General features: G+C 36.2%; 2 protein-coding genes across 4 annotated transcripts in view; one reads left to right on the top strand and one right to left on the bottom strand.

The window, feature by feature from the left end:
* Positions 1-1,714, bottom strand: part of LOC106131925 (nose resistant to fluoxetine protein 6-like) — a 33,062-nt gene extending 31,348 nt beyond the window's left edge. Inside the window, exons 1-2 of one of the 2 annotated variants that reach the window (XM_060951793.1) lie at positions 1,582-1,714; positions 678-848 (exon numbers count right to left, since the gene is read on the bottom strand). In XM_060951793.1, coding sequence (XP_060807776.1) covers positions 678-848; positions 1,582-1,618 — 208 coding nt within the window. In that variant the 5' untranslated portion in view covers positions 1,619-1,714. The remainder of the gene's footprint in view (positions 1-677; positions 849-1,581) is intronic. The other variant, XM_060951794.1, reaches the window with a different exon arrangement.
* Positions 1,715-2,610: 896 nt separating this feature from the next.
* Positions 2,611-17,518, top strand: LOC106131926 (chymotrypsin-like elastase family member 2A). 2 transcript variants are annotated; one of them, XM_060951800.1, is made up of 6 exons: positions 2,611-3,145; positions 11,934-12,057; positions 14,740-14,849; positions 15,855-16,010; positions 16,335-16,452; positions 17,323-17,518. In XM_060951800.1, the coding sequence occupies exons 1-6, from the start codon at positions 2,657-2,659 to the stop codon at positions 17,499-17,501; spliced, it is 1,176 nt and encodes a 391-aa protein (XP_060807783.1). In that variant the 5' UTR covers positions 2,611-2,656; the 3' UTR covers positions 17,502-17,518. The 2 variants fall into 2 exon arrangements, with proteins under 2 accessions (XP_060807783.1, XP_060807782.1); XM_060951799.1 differs by lacking the exon at positions 2,611-3,145 and adding an exon at positions 3,878-4,659.
* The last annotated feature ends 298 nt before the right edge of the window (positions 17,519-17,816 follow it).

Here is a 17,816-nt window from a genome sequence, read left to right as displayed (position 1 = left end):
ACCGCTTCTTCTGCACTGACGCCTTGGAAGCGGCAGTGAACTTTAAGTAATTTATTTGACGTCAACCAATGTTGTTAAACCGTACGTTTTGACAATTATTAAGCGATATGAAGTATCCTATAATAATGAATAAAAATTTTGAATTTGAATTTTTTTTAAAGTATGGCTAGCGCGAATTTAGCGCCACCTACAAAATAATACAGGTTTTTCGCAAGTCCCAATGGAACTTTTGGAAAACGGAATGAAAAGTATCCTATGCCCTTCTCCAGGCTCTTAATTATATATACGGAAATTTCATGAAGATTCGTTTAGTAGATAATGCGTGAAAAGAAAACAAACAAACAAACTTACTTTCCTATTTATAATATTAATTATAAAGTTAGTTTAGTACTTAGTCTTATTTTTTATATGCCGCGATGTACCCGGCATCAATAGAAAAAGAATAGGGACATCTATTTTCAATGGATTTCGTTAAAGGCGACTAAGGGTTAGGTTTATAAACTTGGAATTCTTTTTTTGGGGCGCTAACAACCTGTCACTATTTGAATCTCAATTCCATCATTAAGCCGTACATCTGAACGTGGCCTTTCAGTCTTTACAAGACTGTTGGCTTTGTCTAACCCGCATGGGATATAGACGTGATTATATGTATGTATGTATGCCCTGTGAAAACTTACTCCAAACAGCCCATAACGTAAAATTCTTAGCGTGGTCCAGTATGGACAACATAGTTCCTAAACAGAGTTCCTCATCCTTATCCCACTGTTGGGTTTTGATGGAGTCCCTCAGGATGTCAACATATGTATAACGTAATGCATTACTGAGGTTTATGCTTACTGAAACTGAAACTAAAAAATAAAATGTAAATATTCACGTAGAAAAAAAGGCGGATTGAGTGAGGCTTGAGAGAAATGTGAAGCATCGTAATGGCGGCATTAGAAAAAAAGCCGTGTGGTTCCCGGTACCTAAACAAAAAAGAATAGGACCACTCCATCTCTTTCCCATGGATGTCGTAAAAAGCGACTAAGGGATAGGCTTAAAAAACTTGGGATTCTTTTTTAGGCGATGGGCTAGCAACCTGTCACTATTTGAATCTCAATTTTATCATTAAGCCAAATAGCTGAACGTGGCCATTCAGTCTTCAAGACTGTTGGCTCTGTCTACCCCGCAAGGGATATAGATGTGACCATGTATATGTATACATATTTGTTGATTGACGTCAGATGAAATGCTGCAGTGTAGTTTGTTCCGCCGCTCCTTCTACACATGCGCTTTGGAAGCGGTAGTAGTTATAATTAGATTTAAGTGATGTGACGTCAATAAGTGATACCTTGTATCCAATTTTGAAAATAAATCTATTCTATTCTATTCTATTCTATAGGAGAGCTAGGAAGAAGAAATTGAACATTTCTTAAATTTAAGAGCTAACTCTTGTCGGTGGAGTTAAAAGATACTCCTCCATTCATCTCATTTCTCTGTCAATTTTCTTATTTGTTGGTATGTTACAACGTTTACTTTTTGCTTAATTTGATCAATATTTTATATACGTCTTTATATTAACAAAAAAAAAAATACACTTACTTAAACAAAATCCCAATGCAATCCATATCACTTTCATTTTTTCTATTACTATTATTTTCTTTAAATTCTATTAATATTTTCTTAGTTCTGACTAAGAAATGACCACTGCTACTACCATTTACAGAATGGTGGCACGACATCGCTGTGGATCTAAACAATATCTACAATTACATCACGCGAGATCAGAATGTCATTAGGGCACCGGTTTATAGTTGGAAAACCCTAACATTATACATAACATACGCTACCCGAGCCGCCGAGCTTGAATAGAATAGAATAGAATAGATTTATTTTCAAAATTGGATACAAGGTATCACTTATTGACGTCACATAACTTAAATCTAATTATAACTACTACCGCTTCCAAAGCGCATGTGTAGAAGAAGCGGCGGAACAAACTACACTGCAGCATTTTCATCGGACGTCAATTTACAAATATAGATCTCTTAAATCTAAATCGTGGACGAATGCACATTGTCTACATTAAAAAACATGAATGAATGCATTAATAGGAAAAATTTGCATGTTGTACCATATTAATCCAAAAAATAATTGGACCGATTAAGATGATATTTGGCATAGTGATAGACAATACCTTCAATTAAATTACTTTTAGTTTAGTTAGAATTTTTTTTTATAGTCGATGAGCTAGCAAAATTTAAATCTCAATTCCATCATTAGGCCGAACAGCTGAGCCTGGCTATTCAGTCTTGATGATTGTCGGCTCTGTCTACCTCGCGGGGGATAAGTATAGACATGATTATATGTATGTATGCATAATTGGTGCACCCCACATTATTGATAAAGATAGGAACAAAACGTTTTTAATTAATAAGCCGTGATCGCGGTAAAAACCAGTCTTACACAAGTATATCAGGGAGTATTCACATGTTAAGATTGCAAATAAATATTCGTCACGTACTCAAAATGGCGACCGTCATTATAGTTTTATTGTTATATGATCATCTCATCCATTTATAGTGACTGAAATGATCCTATACAAATCCAAAGTTATAAGGGACAATCGGTTATAGCTCTCGTAAAAACATCGACGTATTTTTTATATACAACAAAAATGATAAATCTTAAATTAACAAAGTTTATAATAAGGTTATTAATTTTAATGATACTTTTTGTTGTATTGTTTTTAATATCAACAGTATTGTACAGTACGAAATACTGGCCAGATGTATATAATTATGTTAATGCGAATATAACTATTAAAAGAATACCAACTCTTTCCGAATTGAATCTTACAATAATTGAAGTTAGTTATACTGAAAAGTATCCGACTACAGACATTGATGGTACGACTGAAGATGATTCAGATTCGAATACAGAAGACGGTTTGTTTTCATTCGACGAATTCGACTTTCCATCGTCGAGACACAAAAGAGAAGTAAAAATCGAGAATGACTATTCGGAAGTGCCAAGTAAGAGTGTTGTGGTGGATTATTTTTTCGACGAAGATTCAACGAAGTTGATCAAAGATTTGATCGACGAAAGCAAGTTGACGCCTAAATATCATAAGGATGTTGAAATAATGGGAAAAGGAAATGAACTGGTAAGTCTTTTTGGTATAAAAGCGCTTACTTATTTTGATCGATTGAAGTTTTTATCGCGAAAGGTTATATCTTAATATACTTGACTCTTAAGTCAAATATAAATTTATAAAGCTGTTTGGCTTGAATTGAGATTCAAATACTGACGAGTTGCCAGCCCATCGGCTAAAAGAAGAACCCCAAGTTTATAAGCCTATCCCTTAGTCGCATGTTACGACATCCATGGGAAAGAGATAGAGTGGTCCTGTGCTTTTTTACATTGGTGCCGGGAACCACACGGCACGTTCTTTTAAATAACTTTAGTAATAAGGAACAAACTTAAATAAAATTCACACAGTTTAAGACAACAATAAAACAAATTAACTTCAACTTTTAACAATCAATGCGCTTCTTTTAGAAGCTTTAAAAAGTCATGCAAATGCTCAGGGCTTTCATCAAATTGTCTATTATTCACGCAATTTAGCATTGGTCATATATCATAGTCGTTACGCCAAGGTGAATGCGAAGACAAAGTTATTTTGTAACTTAGTATCTTAATTAACATCTTATGATCTTGTAAATAACGTTCACATGAATAGAAAACATAATTTGGCCAGGAGAATCGTGAGATTTTAAGCTCTGTCGTAGTAATTCTTTTAAATATGGTAATTTGAGCTTAAAATCGTCGGAATAGGATTTAAATTCAGTAAATTGTGTGTTAAACTAGCGTCATATGAAGAGTTAAAGCACATTTGTTTACTAAATGCAGACGAGTGGTCACGTTATTGCAGTAAATATGAATTTAAAGATTCTGGTTTTGTGCGTTGTGTTTTTTGTCGAAGCAAAAAGTGAGTGTAGTGATTACATAACGTGTTTAAGTGAATTAATTCATGGATTCTTCGGAATTAATCCCAAAAACTCAACTATCAACGATAATTTCAACGAAACGAATGAAACAGACTTATTCGAAATTAAAGATTTTAGTAATGCACATCTGTATAGAATTCTGGATAAAGTATCGAGTATCGTCAAAGATAATGTTACAGGTGATATAATTGAATCGAGATCTAAAACAGCCGAGTTCATGAATGATAAAACGAAAGTTTTGATAAAAGTTTTTGATTTTGACAAATCCGATTTTGAAAACAATGCAAAAATAGACGATAAGGAAGAACAACAGGTTTTTGTAACATCAACAAATGCAACGGAAGAAATGAATGTTTCCACAAATACAGAAAATCCGAAAGATCATCTACTAACCACAGATTTAATATACCAAGTGAACGATATGGCTGAATCGGTTGTGAATTTTGAAGATAATTTAATTTTGCCCGATAATTATTTCGAACTTGAAGAAAATAACACAGACTATCCTAACATAGATTATTTAGAGATATATAAAGATGTGACAGTGGAAAATGTGGTGTTTGAGCCAACTGAACTGCCCGTAATTTCAAAGGACATTGAATTTGGAAATGAGATTGACAGTAATGTGATAGACGTATTAGATGAAAAATCAAATTCTTTAGATAAAGTGGTAAGTAGCAGTTAGCTTCATTCAGTTGTACGGCCTCTATGGCGCAGTGTCGAATGATTACCTTATGACCTGTTCTTAAATACATGTCAGGGAAGCTGATTATACGATATTATGATAGCCGTGTGGTTCCTGGCACCAATATAAAAAAGAATAGGACCACTTCCTTCATATGATCACGTCTATATCCTTTGCGGGTTAGACAGAGCCAACAGTCTTTAAAATACAGATAGGCCTCGTTCAACTTAGCTTAATGATAGAATTGAGATTCAAATAGTGACAGGTTGCTAGCCCATCGCCTAATAAAAGAATACCAAGTTTATGAGCCTATACCTTAGTCGCCTTTTACGACATCCATAGCAAATAGATGGAGTGTTCCTTTTAATTTTAGTATTGGTTACGGGAACCACTAGGCCACGTTCGGAAAAAGCTTGTTTGTGAAAGGTTTTTTTGCCTTACAACAGCCGGACATTGGTTCTTTTGGCCGGACACGTAATCCGAGAAGCCTAATTATATCTTTATTTATTTTATTTATTTATTTATTGCTTCCTTAATGTAAAATACAGATGTTTGTGTGATAATATCGAACCATTAAGGGCCCTGGCGGGCACTGCAATGAAAGAAGGGCCATTTTTTAATATTACAGAATAAATAGATAAAAAATTACTCTTATATCGGCTTTATATATCCGGACGCCTAACAACGCTAAGTGCAGCTTTTTTGTTTTAGTTGCTACTTTGTTTCCTTACCTTTCTGAATATGGTTACGCCCGTGACTCGATTCTGGACTCAATATTTGGACTCGATTTTCTCACGAATCTACTCCCTTATTTACTCAATTCTATCATTAAGCCAAATAGCTGAACGTGGCCATTCAGTATTTTCAAGACTGTTGGCTCTGTCTACCCCGCACGGGATATAGACGTGACCATATGTATGTATGTTTGTATGTTCTTATGGCGTCCGCAAGTCTTGCAGGCTAACCTGACAGATATGAGTCCTGGTTGCATGAATGTGCAGCTTTCTCTAACGCTTTGAAAACATGTAATTACCATCACAAATTGTAGTTAATTTAAAATTGCACAATTTTAGATAAATTTATAAATACAATGATTACAGTTCCGCATGCGCGGCCGGTTCCCATGTCAAATTAATAACAAGATAGTAATCGTTTTGTGCAATTAGTTTTATCTGTAATGTCGCGTGCGTTTTGAATAAAGCTTTTGTTATAGCTTAAACTATAAAATGTGGGAGACTTTTATATATTGTTACTAAGTAAAAATAGTATAACAGGGATAGGCTTACAAACTTGGGATTCTTTTATTAGGCGATGGGCTAGCAACCTGTCACTATTTGAATCTCAATTCTTTCATTAAGCCAACGTGAACGTGATGAACGTGGCCATTCAGTCTTTTCAAGACTGTTGGCTCTGTCTACCCCGCAAGGGATATCGACGTGACCATATGTATGTATGTATGTAAAAACAGTAATTGTAACTCTTAAGATAGCCCCCGATTTTTCCAAGTTATATAATAAGATTTTGTTTGACCATGGGAGTACTCGACCGTGTGGTTGCCGGCACTTCAAAATAGAACCACTCCATATCTTTTCCATGGTCGTAAAAGGCGACTAAGGGACAGGCTTATAAATTTGGGATTCCTCTTGTAGGCGATGGGTTAACAACCTGTCACTATTTGAATCTCAATTCAATCATAAAGCCGTACAGCTGAACGTGACCTTTTAGTCTTTTAAGACTGTTGGCTCTGTGTACCTCACAAAGGATACAGACGTGACTATATGTATGTATGGAAGTAACTTAGCAAGGCGTTTCAATGAAAAATCATCTTTTTAGATATAGTTTTCCCGTAATATCTAAAAACGAAAAGAATTATGTAATAAAGTATGCTTTAATATGAAAATAATGCTCGGTGTGGTCTCGCCAAAATACAATAAGTTTCTAATAAATGTGTTTTGATATGTGACACACAGTCCACTCGTTCGTCCAACAATTTAAGTTTACGGACGGTTTACTTTCCAATATCACTGCATAACTCTTTTCTTATAATTGTTTTCAATGTTAGCTTGTTTTTAGGTTACATAACGTGACTTTTGTGTCCCAGGCTTGATGAAAGTAATCTTGAAAAGAGACGAATTCTGTTTCGGTTCGATAAACAATAATATGCAACTAGCTTTAGTCATGTTCTTCGCTTGCGTATATATTTATTTATCTCACGGGAATTTTTATGGATGAATTCTAATATATAATAATAATCCTACTCTTTTTTTTAATAAAGAATATCTAGTTTATAAGTCAAACAGAAGGACCTTAAAATCAGCTCCCTAATTTGGATTTTACTTGCTAAGAAGGTTACCTAGAACTATGTGCCATGTGCTTCCCGGCACGAATAGAAAAATTATAGGACTACTCCATCTCCTTCCTATGTTGTAAAAGGCGACTAAGAGATAGGGTTATAAACTTGGGATTCTTCTTTTAGGCGATGGGTTAGCAACCTGTCAATATTTGAATCTCATTTCTATCATTTAGCCAAACAGCTGAACTTGGCCTATCAGTCATTTCAAGACTACTGGCTCTGCCTATCCCGCAAGGGATATAGAAGTGATTGTGTGAATGTATGATCGCTATATGGACATAGAATACAAAATCTAATAGATTAAAAAAATTATGTGCTCAATAAAAAGACGCTGCATTGAATGTTGGCCAAACTGAAAAGCCGTATGTCACTCGGTACAGTGGGTAGCCACCGCGACTTGGAAATCAATCATTCCCGTGGAAAATACGGGCGAAGCTATCCAGAAGTGGTCCAAAAACAATTTTCCATTGGGCACAGTGACTGATGGGCGTAGAACTTGCCCATTTTTTTACGTGAGTGTTCATTTATAACGTGGGCCAAAAATGTTTATACAAAAATCAAATCGATATATGAATTAAAATCAAATCGATATATGAATTGAATAAATGGAGGTCGAGAGGTCATAATTTTTTTAAGGTAGGTAGTGCTTCTTTTTGTTATTGCTATTTACTATTAACTAGCGACCTGCCACGGTTTCGCACGCATTTATATATATATATATTAGCCTTCTCTATCTATTAAACAAACATACATACATACATATAGTCACGTCTATATCCGTTGCGGGGTAGATAGAGCCAACACTCTTCAAAATACTGATTGCTACTACTACTACTATTGCCATGTTCAGTTGTTTGGCTAAATGGTGGAATTTAGATGGTTTAAGAGCCCATCGCCACACGAAGAATCATAAGTTTATAAGGCTATTCCTTAGTCGCCTTTCACGGCATCCTTGGGAACGTGATGGAGTGGTCCTATTCTTTATTTTTATTTTGCCCGGGAACCGCTTAATTTATTTAATTGAAAAATTATTAATATTTAGATAGAATTAAGTTTGAAATAGTGACAGGTTGGGTTAGGTAAGGTTAGGCTTAATACATTTATTTCATACATACTGCGCCAATCGCAGCAACCAACCTTAAGGTTGACTGGAAGAGATTGCTTTAGCGATATAAGTCCGCCTTTGTACCTCATTATCTGTCTTTTTTCTGTTTTTCTTTTTCTTATGGTGCAATCAAGAGTCTATCTATGTTTATGTGGCCTTCGATTCAGTCTTTTCAAGACTGACTCTGTCCATCCCGTGAGTGATAAAGACGTTATATTTGGATGAATGATGAACAAAATATCTTGAAGGACAAAGACAATTTCCCGTGCTGTGTGGTTCCCGGCACCAATAAAAAAAGTACTCCATCTCGTTCCCATGGATGTCGTAAAAGGCGCCTAAGGGGTAGGCTGATAAACTTGGGATTCTTTTTTAGCCGATGGGCTAGCAACCTGTCACAATTTGAATCTCAATTCTATCATTTAGCCAAACGGTTGAACGTGGCCTATCAATCTTTCCGAGACTGTTGGCTCTGTCTACCCCGCGAGGGATATAGACGTGATTATATGTATATGTATGTACAAAGACAATTTCATCCCGGAATTCCATCGGGAACCTTCGATTTTGATATAAAGCTTATTTTTTCTTGCGTCCAATTCTGACAGGAGAATACACCTTCACGCAAGACATCAATCATAAAGAAGATACTATAGAATATTAAGGATGTACTAAGAAATTGATAAGGTAATATAATGGTTTGGGATGACCAAAAAGGTTGCCTTGTTAAGGACGTTCTGGTAAAGGGTCAGGTCAATAGTACCCGAAACCGCCGAGCTTGCATGAAGAGAGTTATGAATGTGGATGAAGCGAAGGAAGTATGCAGAGATCGTGGCAAGTGGAAAGAGGTAGTCTCTGCCTACCCCTCCGGGAAAGAGGCGTGATTTTATGTATGTATGTATTGAAGCCCTCAAGGAGGAATAATATTCCCCGTTTGTCTCACAATGGGGAATATTATTCAGGGCTTCAATGATGCCCAAAATTACTATTCCACGCGGACGAAGTCGCGGGCACAGCTAGTTATATATATGTAGTTTATTAGAGTTGCCTCTTTTACCGTTTGAAGATCATGCAATAACTTTAAGATCTGCCCACGACATATTTGTTCCAGCACAATTAACAATAGGCTGTAGGTAACGCGTTTTGAATACTGAATTCTCTGATTAATATTCTGAATAGTATTTTAGGCAGGGTAAATTGATTTAAATTAGAAATTTAATTAATGATTTACAAGGCTATTACAAAGGGACTGTGGATTTTAGAAAGGGCATATATGTTATAATGCCGTGTGGTTCCCGGCACCAATACAAAAAAGAATAGGACCACTCCATCTCTTTCCCATAGATGTCGTAAAAGGTGACTAAGGGATATGCTTACAAACTTGGGATTGCATTTGGCCATAAGCCATTTGGCTTAATGATAGAATTGTGATTCAAATAGTGACAGTTTGCTAGCCCATCGCCTAAAAGAAGAAATCTAAGTTTACCCTATCACTAAGTCGCCTTTTACTACATCCATGGGAACAAGATAGAGGGGTCCTTATCTTTTCGACTGGAACCACACGGCACATTTTCGTACAGCGGCGAAACAAAAACAAAAGTAAATAAACCATTGTGAAGCTTTAATAAGCTGTGCCAATTACCTACAATCACATGCTATCAATTCACTTGACAGATAATGTGATAAACAGATGTGTGAGTGTGTTGATAAGTCACGAGTTATTTCATACATACATACATACATAAAATCACGCCTCTTTCCCGGGGGGTAGGCAGAGACTACCTCTTTCCACTTGCCACGATCTCTGCATATTTCCTTCGCTTCATCTACATTCATAACTCCCTTCATACAAGCTCGGCGGTTTCGGGTATTTTTGACCTGACCCTTTACCAGGACGTCCTTAATTTGATCAAGATACGTTCGTCTAGGTCTTCCCACTCCGACCTTTCCCTCCACACCCTTCATGTATATCTGCTTAGTTAGAGTTATTTCAAGGCTTTACAATAGAAAAAAGTCAGGTTTTTACACGAAGCGACTCCCGTCTGACCTTGGTAACCTTTCTGCAGGGGAACCTAATCCGTATTGGATCATATAGACCATATAGCACACCCTGTTGCATAAATATGTAGGTTTCCTCACGATATTTTCCCTCACCGTATGAGCATCGGTTAGTATTCAAACTAATCTACGTAAATTCGAAAAAGTTATTAAAAAGTACGATATGAATCGGTGCCTTAATGCGCAACGCGCGTTTTATATAGGGACAATATATATATATATATACCACCTTACCGATTCGACCATCGACGTTCTTTATATATATATATATATATATGTAATATTATATAATTTGTGTGATTAAAACCTCTTCATGGGGTATTTAATTAATAATCTGGAGTAGGACATAGGGTTGTCTATGTCCTATCCCTATATATATATATATAGGGACAAAAGTAACCCTATGTCCTACTCCAGATTATTAATTAAATACCCCATGAAGAGGTTTTAATCACACAAATATACCAATAAACTCACTTTATTATTAATGACTAGCTGTGCCCGCGACTTCGTCCGCGTGGAATAGTTATTTTGGGCATCATTGAGCCCCCAAGGATGAATAATTTATTCAGTTTTTTTTACATTTTCCATTGTTTCTCCGCTCCTAATAATTGCAGCGTGATGTTATATACCTAGCCTAAAGCCTTCCTCGATAAATGGTCTATTCAATACAAAATTGAATTTTTCAATTGGAATCAGTAGTTCCTGAGATAAGCGCGTTCAAAAAAACAAAGAAATAAATTCTTTAGCTTTATAATATTAGTTTAGATTTTTCTTTAACTTGCCACCTCCATTATTCATAGCTTCGGGTTGGTGATAATGACGCACTCACGATCTCATTCAAGGCTCGGTAATTATGAGAAAAAACGTGTTTTTTTCTACGATAAAGCTTGTATTTTTGTACGAATTGTTGTTAAAGGTATAATGCGGATATGAAATTTTACTTAATATAAGCACACATTATTGTTAAATAGCAGTTGGAACGATGTTAACTCTGAATGAAGCGAAAAAAGAACGCAAGGATTGTAGCAAGTGGCATGGTGTACATACATACATAGATACATATGGTCACGTCTATATCACTTGCGGGGTAGACAGAGCCAACAGTCTTGAAAAGACTGAATGGCCGTTTGGCTTTATGATAAAACTGAGATTCAAATAGTGCCAGGTTGCTAACCCATCGCCTAAAAAAGAATCACAAGTTTGTAAGCCTATCCCTTAGTCGAATTTTTCGACATCCGTGGGAAAGAGATGGAGTGGTCCTATTCTTTTTTGTATTGGTGCCGGGAACCACACGGCATGGTGTAGTAGCCAGTACAATGGCTGGTAATAGATTGTTTAATATCTATACTAATATTATAAAGCTGAAGAGTTTGTTTGTTTGTTTGAACGCGCTAATCTCAGGAACTACTGGTTTGAATTGAAAAATTCTTTTTGCGTTGAATTCAAAGACCATTTATCAAGGAAGCCTTTAGGCTATAAAACATCACGCTGCAACTATAATGAGCAAAGAAATAATGGAAAAAGTGAAAAAAAAAAAAACGGAGAAAATTATTCATCCTTGAGGGCTTCAATGATGCCCAAAACAACTATTCCACGCGGACGAAGTCGCGGGCACAGCTAGTACTAAACAAATGATGTTGTATTACTCTTTTTAAAATTGTGATCTCTGAATTGTAGTACATTAAGTTATGTTTTAGTTTGGCCTAAACTTTTCGTTTATAAATATAGTCTGTTTGTTCGTTACAGGATTCTGGAATATCTGACGTGTTCCCGTGGATTGTCACGATTTACATCAAAAACGAGTCAAAAGATGATCAATACGAATATTATTGTGATGGGGTTTTGCTAAACGATCGATTTGTATTGACCGGTAAGTAATTAAAAATTTATTAATGTTATTTTTAAGAATATAACATACGATAAAAATTTGGTAACATACAACAAATGTTACATTTAGGCGCTGGCTTTATCCTTTGCGGGGTAGACAGAGCCAACGGCCTTGAAAAGACTGAAAGGCCACGTTCATCTGTTTGGCTCAATGATAGTTTTGAGAATCAAATAGTGACAGGTTGCTAGCCTAAAAGAAGAATCCCAAGTTTGTAAGCTCATACCTTAGTCGCATTTTACGACATCCATGAGAAAGAGATGTTATTCTTATTCTTTTTTCTAATGGTGCCGGGAACCACACGGCACTAAACTAACACCCTGTCTACCCAGTAAGATTATTACATGTAACGGAGGGGCTATTCAAATTGACGTAGATTAACTCGACCGCCGATTTATCCCTAGTATCCAACCAAAGCCGTATGTAAAACTTTTTTAATAATTTCCACACATAGAGTATGGAGTCGAAACTTCAACAAAAGACTGTATGTATGTATGTAACCCAAAGTAGGTACAGGTTGTATTCAAAATTTTTAATTAATGTTCTCGCATATTTTTTATGTAAAAAAAATACGTGATTTTATTTTTTTATTAGCCTACTGTCACGGCTTCGCCCGTGTTCTTGGAAAGCCCGTAGATAATCTTTATGCATAATTACATTTATATCTCTTGCGGGGTAGACAGATCCAAATGTCTCGAAAACACTGACCGGTTGACTGGAAGAGCTTCATGGGATAAGTCCGCATGGAATGGTATCCTACTAATATTATAAATGCGAAAGTTTGTGAGTATGTCAGGATGTCTGTATGGATGTTTGTTACTGTTTCACGCAAAAACTACTGAACCGATTACGATGAAATTTGGTGTGTTCAAAGCTGAAGCTTTATACTTTAAAGCTGAAGACCCAGAATAACATATAGACTACTTTTTATCCCGGAGTTCCCGCGGGATTGATTCCACGCGGACGAAGTCGCGGGCGGCCTTTAGTTTATATATATTTTATGATACGCGATGACGACATAAGATGAGGTAATTTTACATCCATCCATGAAATACAGATGTTTCAATAAATTTATGAAATAAGTACCCATTTTATTTTATTAGTTTAAGAACGACCTGTATATACGAACTTTGAAAACTACCGCAATGTGGCCCGAAATATCTTAATCTTAAAAAGCTGAGAGTGTATGAGGATCGCTTAACTTGATATTAGTTCAAACTTCTTAGACTTTTTGTAACTCTTTATATGCATTCTTAGTGGCGAAATTGAAGGCCTCTGTGGCGCAGCGGTCCGCTTGTTTGTGACACCGGAGGGTTCGAATCCCGGCCAGGGCATGATGAGAAATGTACTATAATTTATTTTAAAATTTCGCATTGCTAATACTATTTATAAATACCTATACGTTAAGGTATTTAACACGCTGGTAACGTACCTTTATTTTATCTCGAATGTTCAGCTACATAACCTTTGAGAAATAAATACATACTCTTTGAATCTCAATTCCATTCTTGTTGTTGTCTCTGACTACCCCGCAAAGGATAAAGACTTGATTATATGTATGTATGTATGCATTACACGGCCTCCAGTTGCCGAATATGCAGGTTTCCTCACGCTGTTTTTTAGGCTTGATTATATGTTTGTATGTTTAGTGGTATGCCTAATTTATAGATTATAATCTATACTAATATTATAAAGCTGAAGAGTTTGTTTGTTTATTTGTTTGAACGCGCTAATTTCAAGAACTACTGGTTCGAATTGAAAAAATATTCTTGTGTTGAATAGACCAGTTATCGAGGAAGGCTCTAGACTATATAACATCACGCTTTAACTTTCTTCTAGAACTATTAAGAAATAATGGAAAATGTGAAAAAAACGAGGAAAATTATTCATCCTTGAGGGCTTCAATGATGCCCAAAATAAGTATTCCACGCGGACGAAGTCGCGGGCACAGCTAGTTAATACAATAATCAACTCAATAGGTACTTAAAGCGAATTGGGAAGCACTTTGACAAGTTAAAACAATTAACTTCTGTTTGTTTGAAACGAATTGTAGAGTTTCCAAATAAGTTAGTAATTAACTGTGTTCGTTTAACTATGTACGGTTGGTACTTGGAATTTGGGCGGGGAGGGGGCAACTGTCAGGTAAGAATGACCTGGGCATTTAGGTGAGTTTAGGAGAAAAAACAGACAGTTAAAAATTTTATCACTTATATTTTTTTTATCCTACCGAACCTTGCAAACCTCGCAGAGTTTATCTATGTTCGGTGCGTCGCTGTTACATTTACAATTTAGATTTTTTTTAAACTTTAATTTAAACTTATTAAAATCTTTAGTATACGACTCCTGAAGTTCTGAAGGAAGTTCGTTCAAATAATTAGGTACCTACCATGTATGTTGGTACTCTAGTTCCATACAAGTTATTATATTTGGAAAGATTTTATTTATTTCTATAACAAGGTGTCCTTAGGTGGGTAGGTCGTTGTTTTCCTGTGATATGAATACTTATTAAAAGGTCATTCATTTATTTATATGATCACGTCTTTATCCCTTGCGGGGTATACAATGCCAGCAGTTTTTAAAGACTGGGCCACGTTCAGATGATTTTGAAACAGGTTTCAACTGTCAAACATATATCGACTGAACTGAATGCATAAATTCTTTTTTCAGCGGGACGTTGCGTCAATATAAATAATGTCACATCGAGTGTTGAAGATCTTCTGATTGTTCTGGGGAAGGCGTCTCTTCATTCTGTTGGTGAACATGAGATGGTTCGTAAGGTAAGTGGTTAAAAATGAGGAAGATTTCTTACATCCTTCAATACAATAACGTCCGTATCCCTCGCGAGGTAGACAGAGCCAGAAGACTTGAAAGACTAACTTGTAACAGTCTTCAAATAATGAATATGTAATAGAATTGAGATTCAAGTAGTGACAGGTTGGTATCCTATCGTCTAAAAGAAGAATCCCATGTTTGTTAGCCTTTTGACGGCCTCTGTGGCGCAGCGGTAGTACACTTGTCTGTGACATCGGAGGTCCCGGGTACGAATCCCGGCCAGGGCATGATGAGATAAGAACCTTTTCTGATTGGCCTGGGTCTTGGATGTTTATCTATATTACTAGTATTTATTATAAAATATAGTATCGTTGAGTTAGTATCTCGTAACACAAGTCTCGAACTTACTTCGAGGCTAACTCAATCTCTGTCTCAATATTTGTCCCGTTGTCTCGTATTTTCCTTGTCTTAAGATATGGAATAGCCCTATTCTAAAGTGCCATGAACATAACCAATTCACATTTATCCAAAAATGATACATAGAGAACCAATAGTCTTGATAAGACTGAAAGGCCACGTTCAGCTATTTGGCTTTATGATAGAATTGAGATTCAAATTATCAAATAATCCTAACCCTTAGTCGCCACGACATCCATGGGTACGAGATGCATACATACATACATATTGTCACGTCTATATCCCTTGCGGGAAAGACAGAGCCAACAGTCTTGAAAAGACTGATAGGCCACGTTCAGCTATTTGGCTTTATGATAGAATTGAGATTCAAATAGTGATAGCTTTGCTAGCCCAACGCCTAAAAAAAAGAATCCCAATTTTGTAAGCCTATCCCTTAGTCGCCTTTTACGACATCCATGGGAACGAGATGGAGTGGTCCTATTATTTTTATTATTGGTGCCGGGAACCACACGGCACAAAATTAAATATGTATAAATATATAAAATACAATATTAATACATTAATATATATACATAAATAATTTCCTATTTCAGGTTAAAACTATAATAACTCACGAGAATTTCACGATTTACGACGGTGGCGCTGTAAATGACCTGGCATTGATGGAGTTGGATGAGCCGGCGGATTTGAATAGCAATGCACAAGGTGCTGTCATGATTGCAGATGATTCCGATGTGGAATTAGGAGCTGTGAGTATTCTGAGAGAAAAAAAGAAAGAATTAATGAATCTCATTCTAATATTGTGCTGTGTGGTTCCCGGCACCAATAGAAAAAAAGAATAGGACCACTCCATTTCTTTCCCATGGATGTCGTAAAAGGCGACTAAGGGATAGGCTGATAAACTTAAGATTCTCTTTTAGGCGATGGGCTAGCGACCTGTCACTATTTGAGTCTCAATTCTATCTTAAAGTCAAATAGCTGAACGTGGCCTATCAGTCTTTTCAAGACTGTTGGCTCTGTCTACCCCGCAAGGGATATAGACGTGACCATATTTATGTATTATTTGCTTTCAGACAACAGCCTGGGGTTTCACTGGGGAGTTAACGCCAATAATTTTCGATACAGAAGCAAGTAAGAAGTGCGAAGCAAATCCGGAGTACGAAAATCTATTCTGTGCTATTTACGGCAATAGTAAGTGGCCATTAATACATACATACATACATAAAATCACGCCTCTTTCCCGGAGGGGTAGGCAGAGACTACCTCTTTCCACTTGCCACGATCTCTGCATACTTCTTTCGCTTCATCCACATTCATAACTCTCTTCGTGCAAGCTCGGCGGTTTCGGATACTTTTGACCTGTAATTGACCTGTGGCCATTAATTTCTATTTTAAATGCTGGACAGCAGCAGAACCACACGGCTCATTTGACTGACGGTATTCAAATGTTTATTTGTTTGAATGTCTATTCAAACATATATACATATAGTCACGTCTATATCCATTGTTGGGTAGAAATAAATATAAATAAATATATTTATTAAATAAATAAATAAATATAAATATATACGGGACAAATTACACTGATTGAGTTAGCCTCGAAGTAAGTTCGAAACTTGTGTTACGAGATACTAACTCAACGATACTATATTTTATAATAAATACTTATATAAACCGAAGCCCCGCACAAAAGCTAGTATGATATAAAAGTGAGTAGAAATCTATTATTTTTAACAGACTTTTGGATGTGACTATCTGATCTGATATGATACTAGATATAGCCTGAAAAATGTCTGAAAGGATACGTGAAGGAATTGATATTTAAATAGGATTCTAGCACATTGACTACAAGCAGAATCCCAAGTTTATTAGCCTTTCCCTTAGTCTTTTTTTACGATATCCATGGCTGAGATGTGGAGTGGTCCAATTCTAAAGTGACGGTAACATAAAATCAGAAACTACTGAACCGATTTTGATCGAATTTGGTAAATATAATAAACCGAAGACCCCACACAAAAGTTAGTATGATCTAAAAGTGTATAGAAACTTTTTTTTTTGCAGATATAGCTTTATGCCCAAGTTACGGAGGTCTGCACGTGGTGAAACAGACAGACAGATGGTACCTGCGCGGGATTCGAACCGGCGACCCGGAGCGAAGAGGAATATGTCTCAACCGAAATGTGGTTTTCACGGAATTGAGTAATTATAAAGATTGGATTGATAATGTCATTGCTCAATAAATTGTTTTATATATCTTTACTATTGTTATTCTTTCGAAAACTGTTGGCTCTGTCTACCCCGTAAGGGAAAAAGTTTTGATAGGTTTAGTGGGGTCATCTTTCTCTTTATCACGAATATGTCGTAAAAGAGATGTGAATATTGAAGTAAATGAACAAAACCAAATTACCATTAAACATACATATAATCACTTCTATATCCCTTGCGGGGTAAACAGAGCCAAAAGTTTCGCCAAGACTGAATAGGCCACGTTCAGATGTACGGCTTAATTATGGAATTGAGAATCAAATGGTGTCAGGTTGCTAGCTCATCGCCTA

The sequence above is a fragment of the Amyelois transitella genome, chromosome 26 (assembly GCF_032362555.1).
Source record: "Amyelois transitella isolate CPQ chromosome 26, ilAmyTran1.1, whole genome shotgun sequence".
Taxonomy (NCBI): Eukaryota; Metazoa; Arthropoda; class Insecta; order Lepidoptera; family Pyralidae; genus Amyelois; species Amyelois transitella.
The sequence above is the reverse complement of the archived record's forward strand: the minus strand, read 5'-3'. Positions and strand labels throughout refer to the sequence as shown.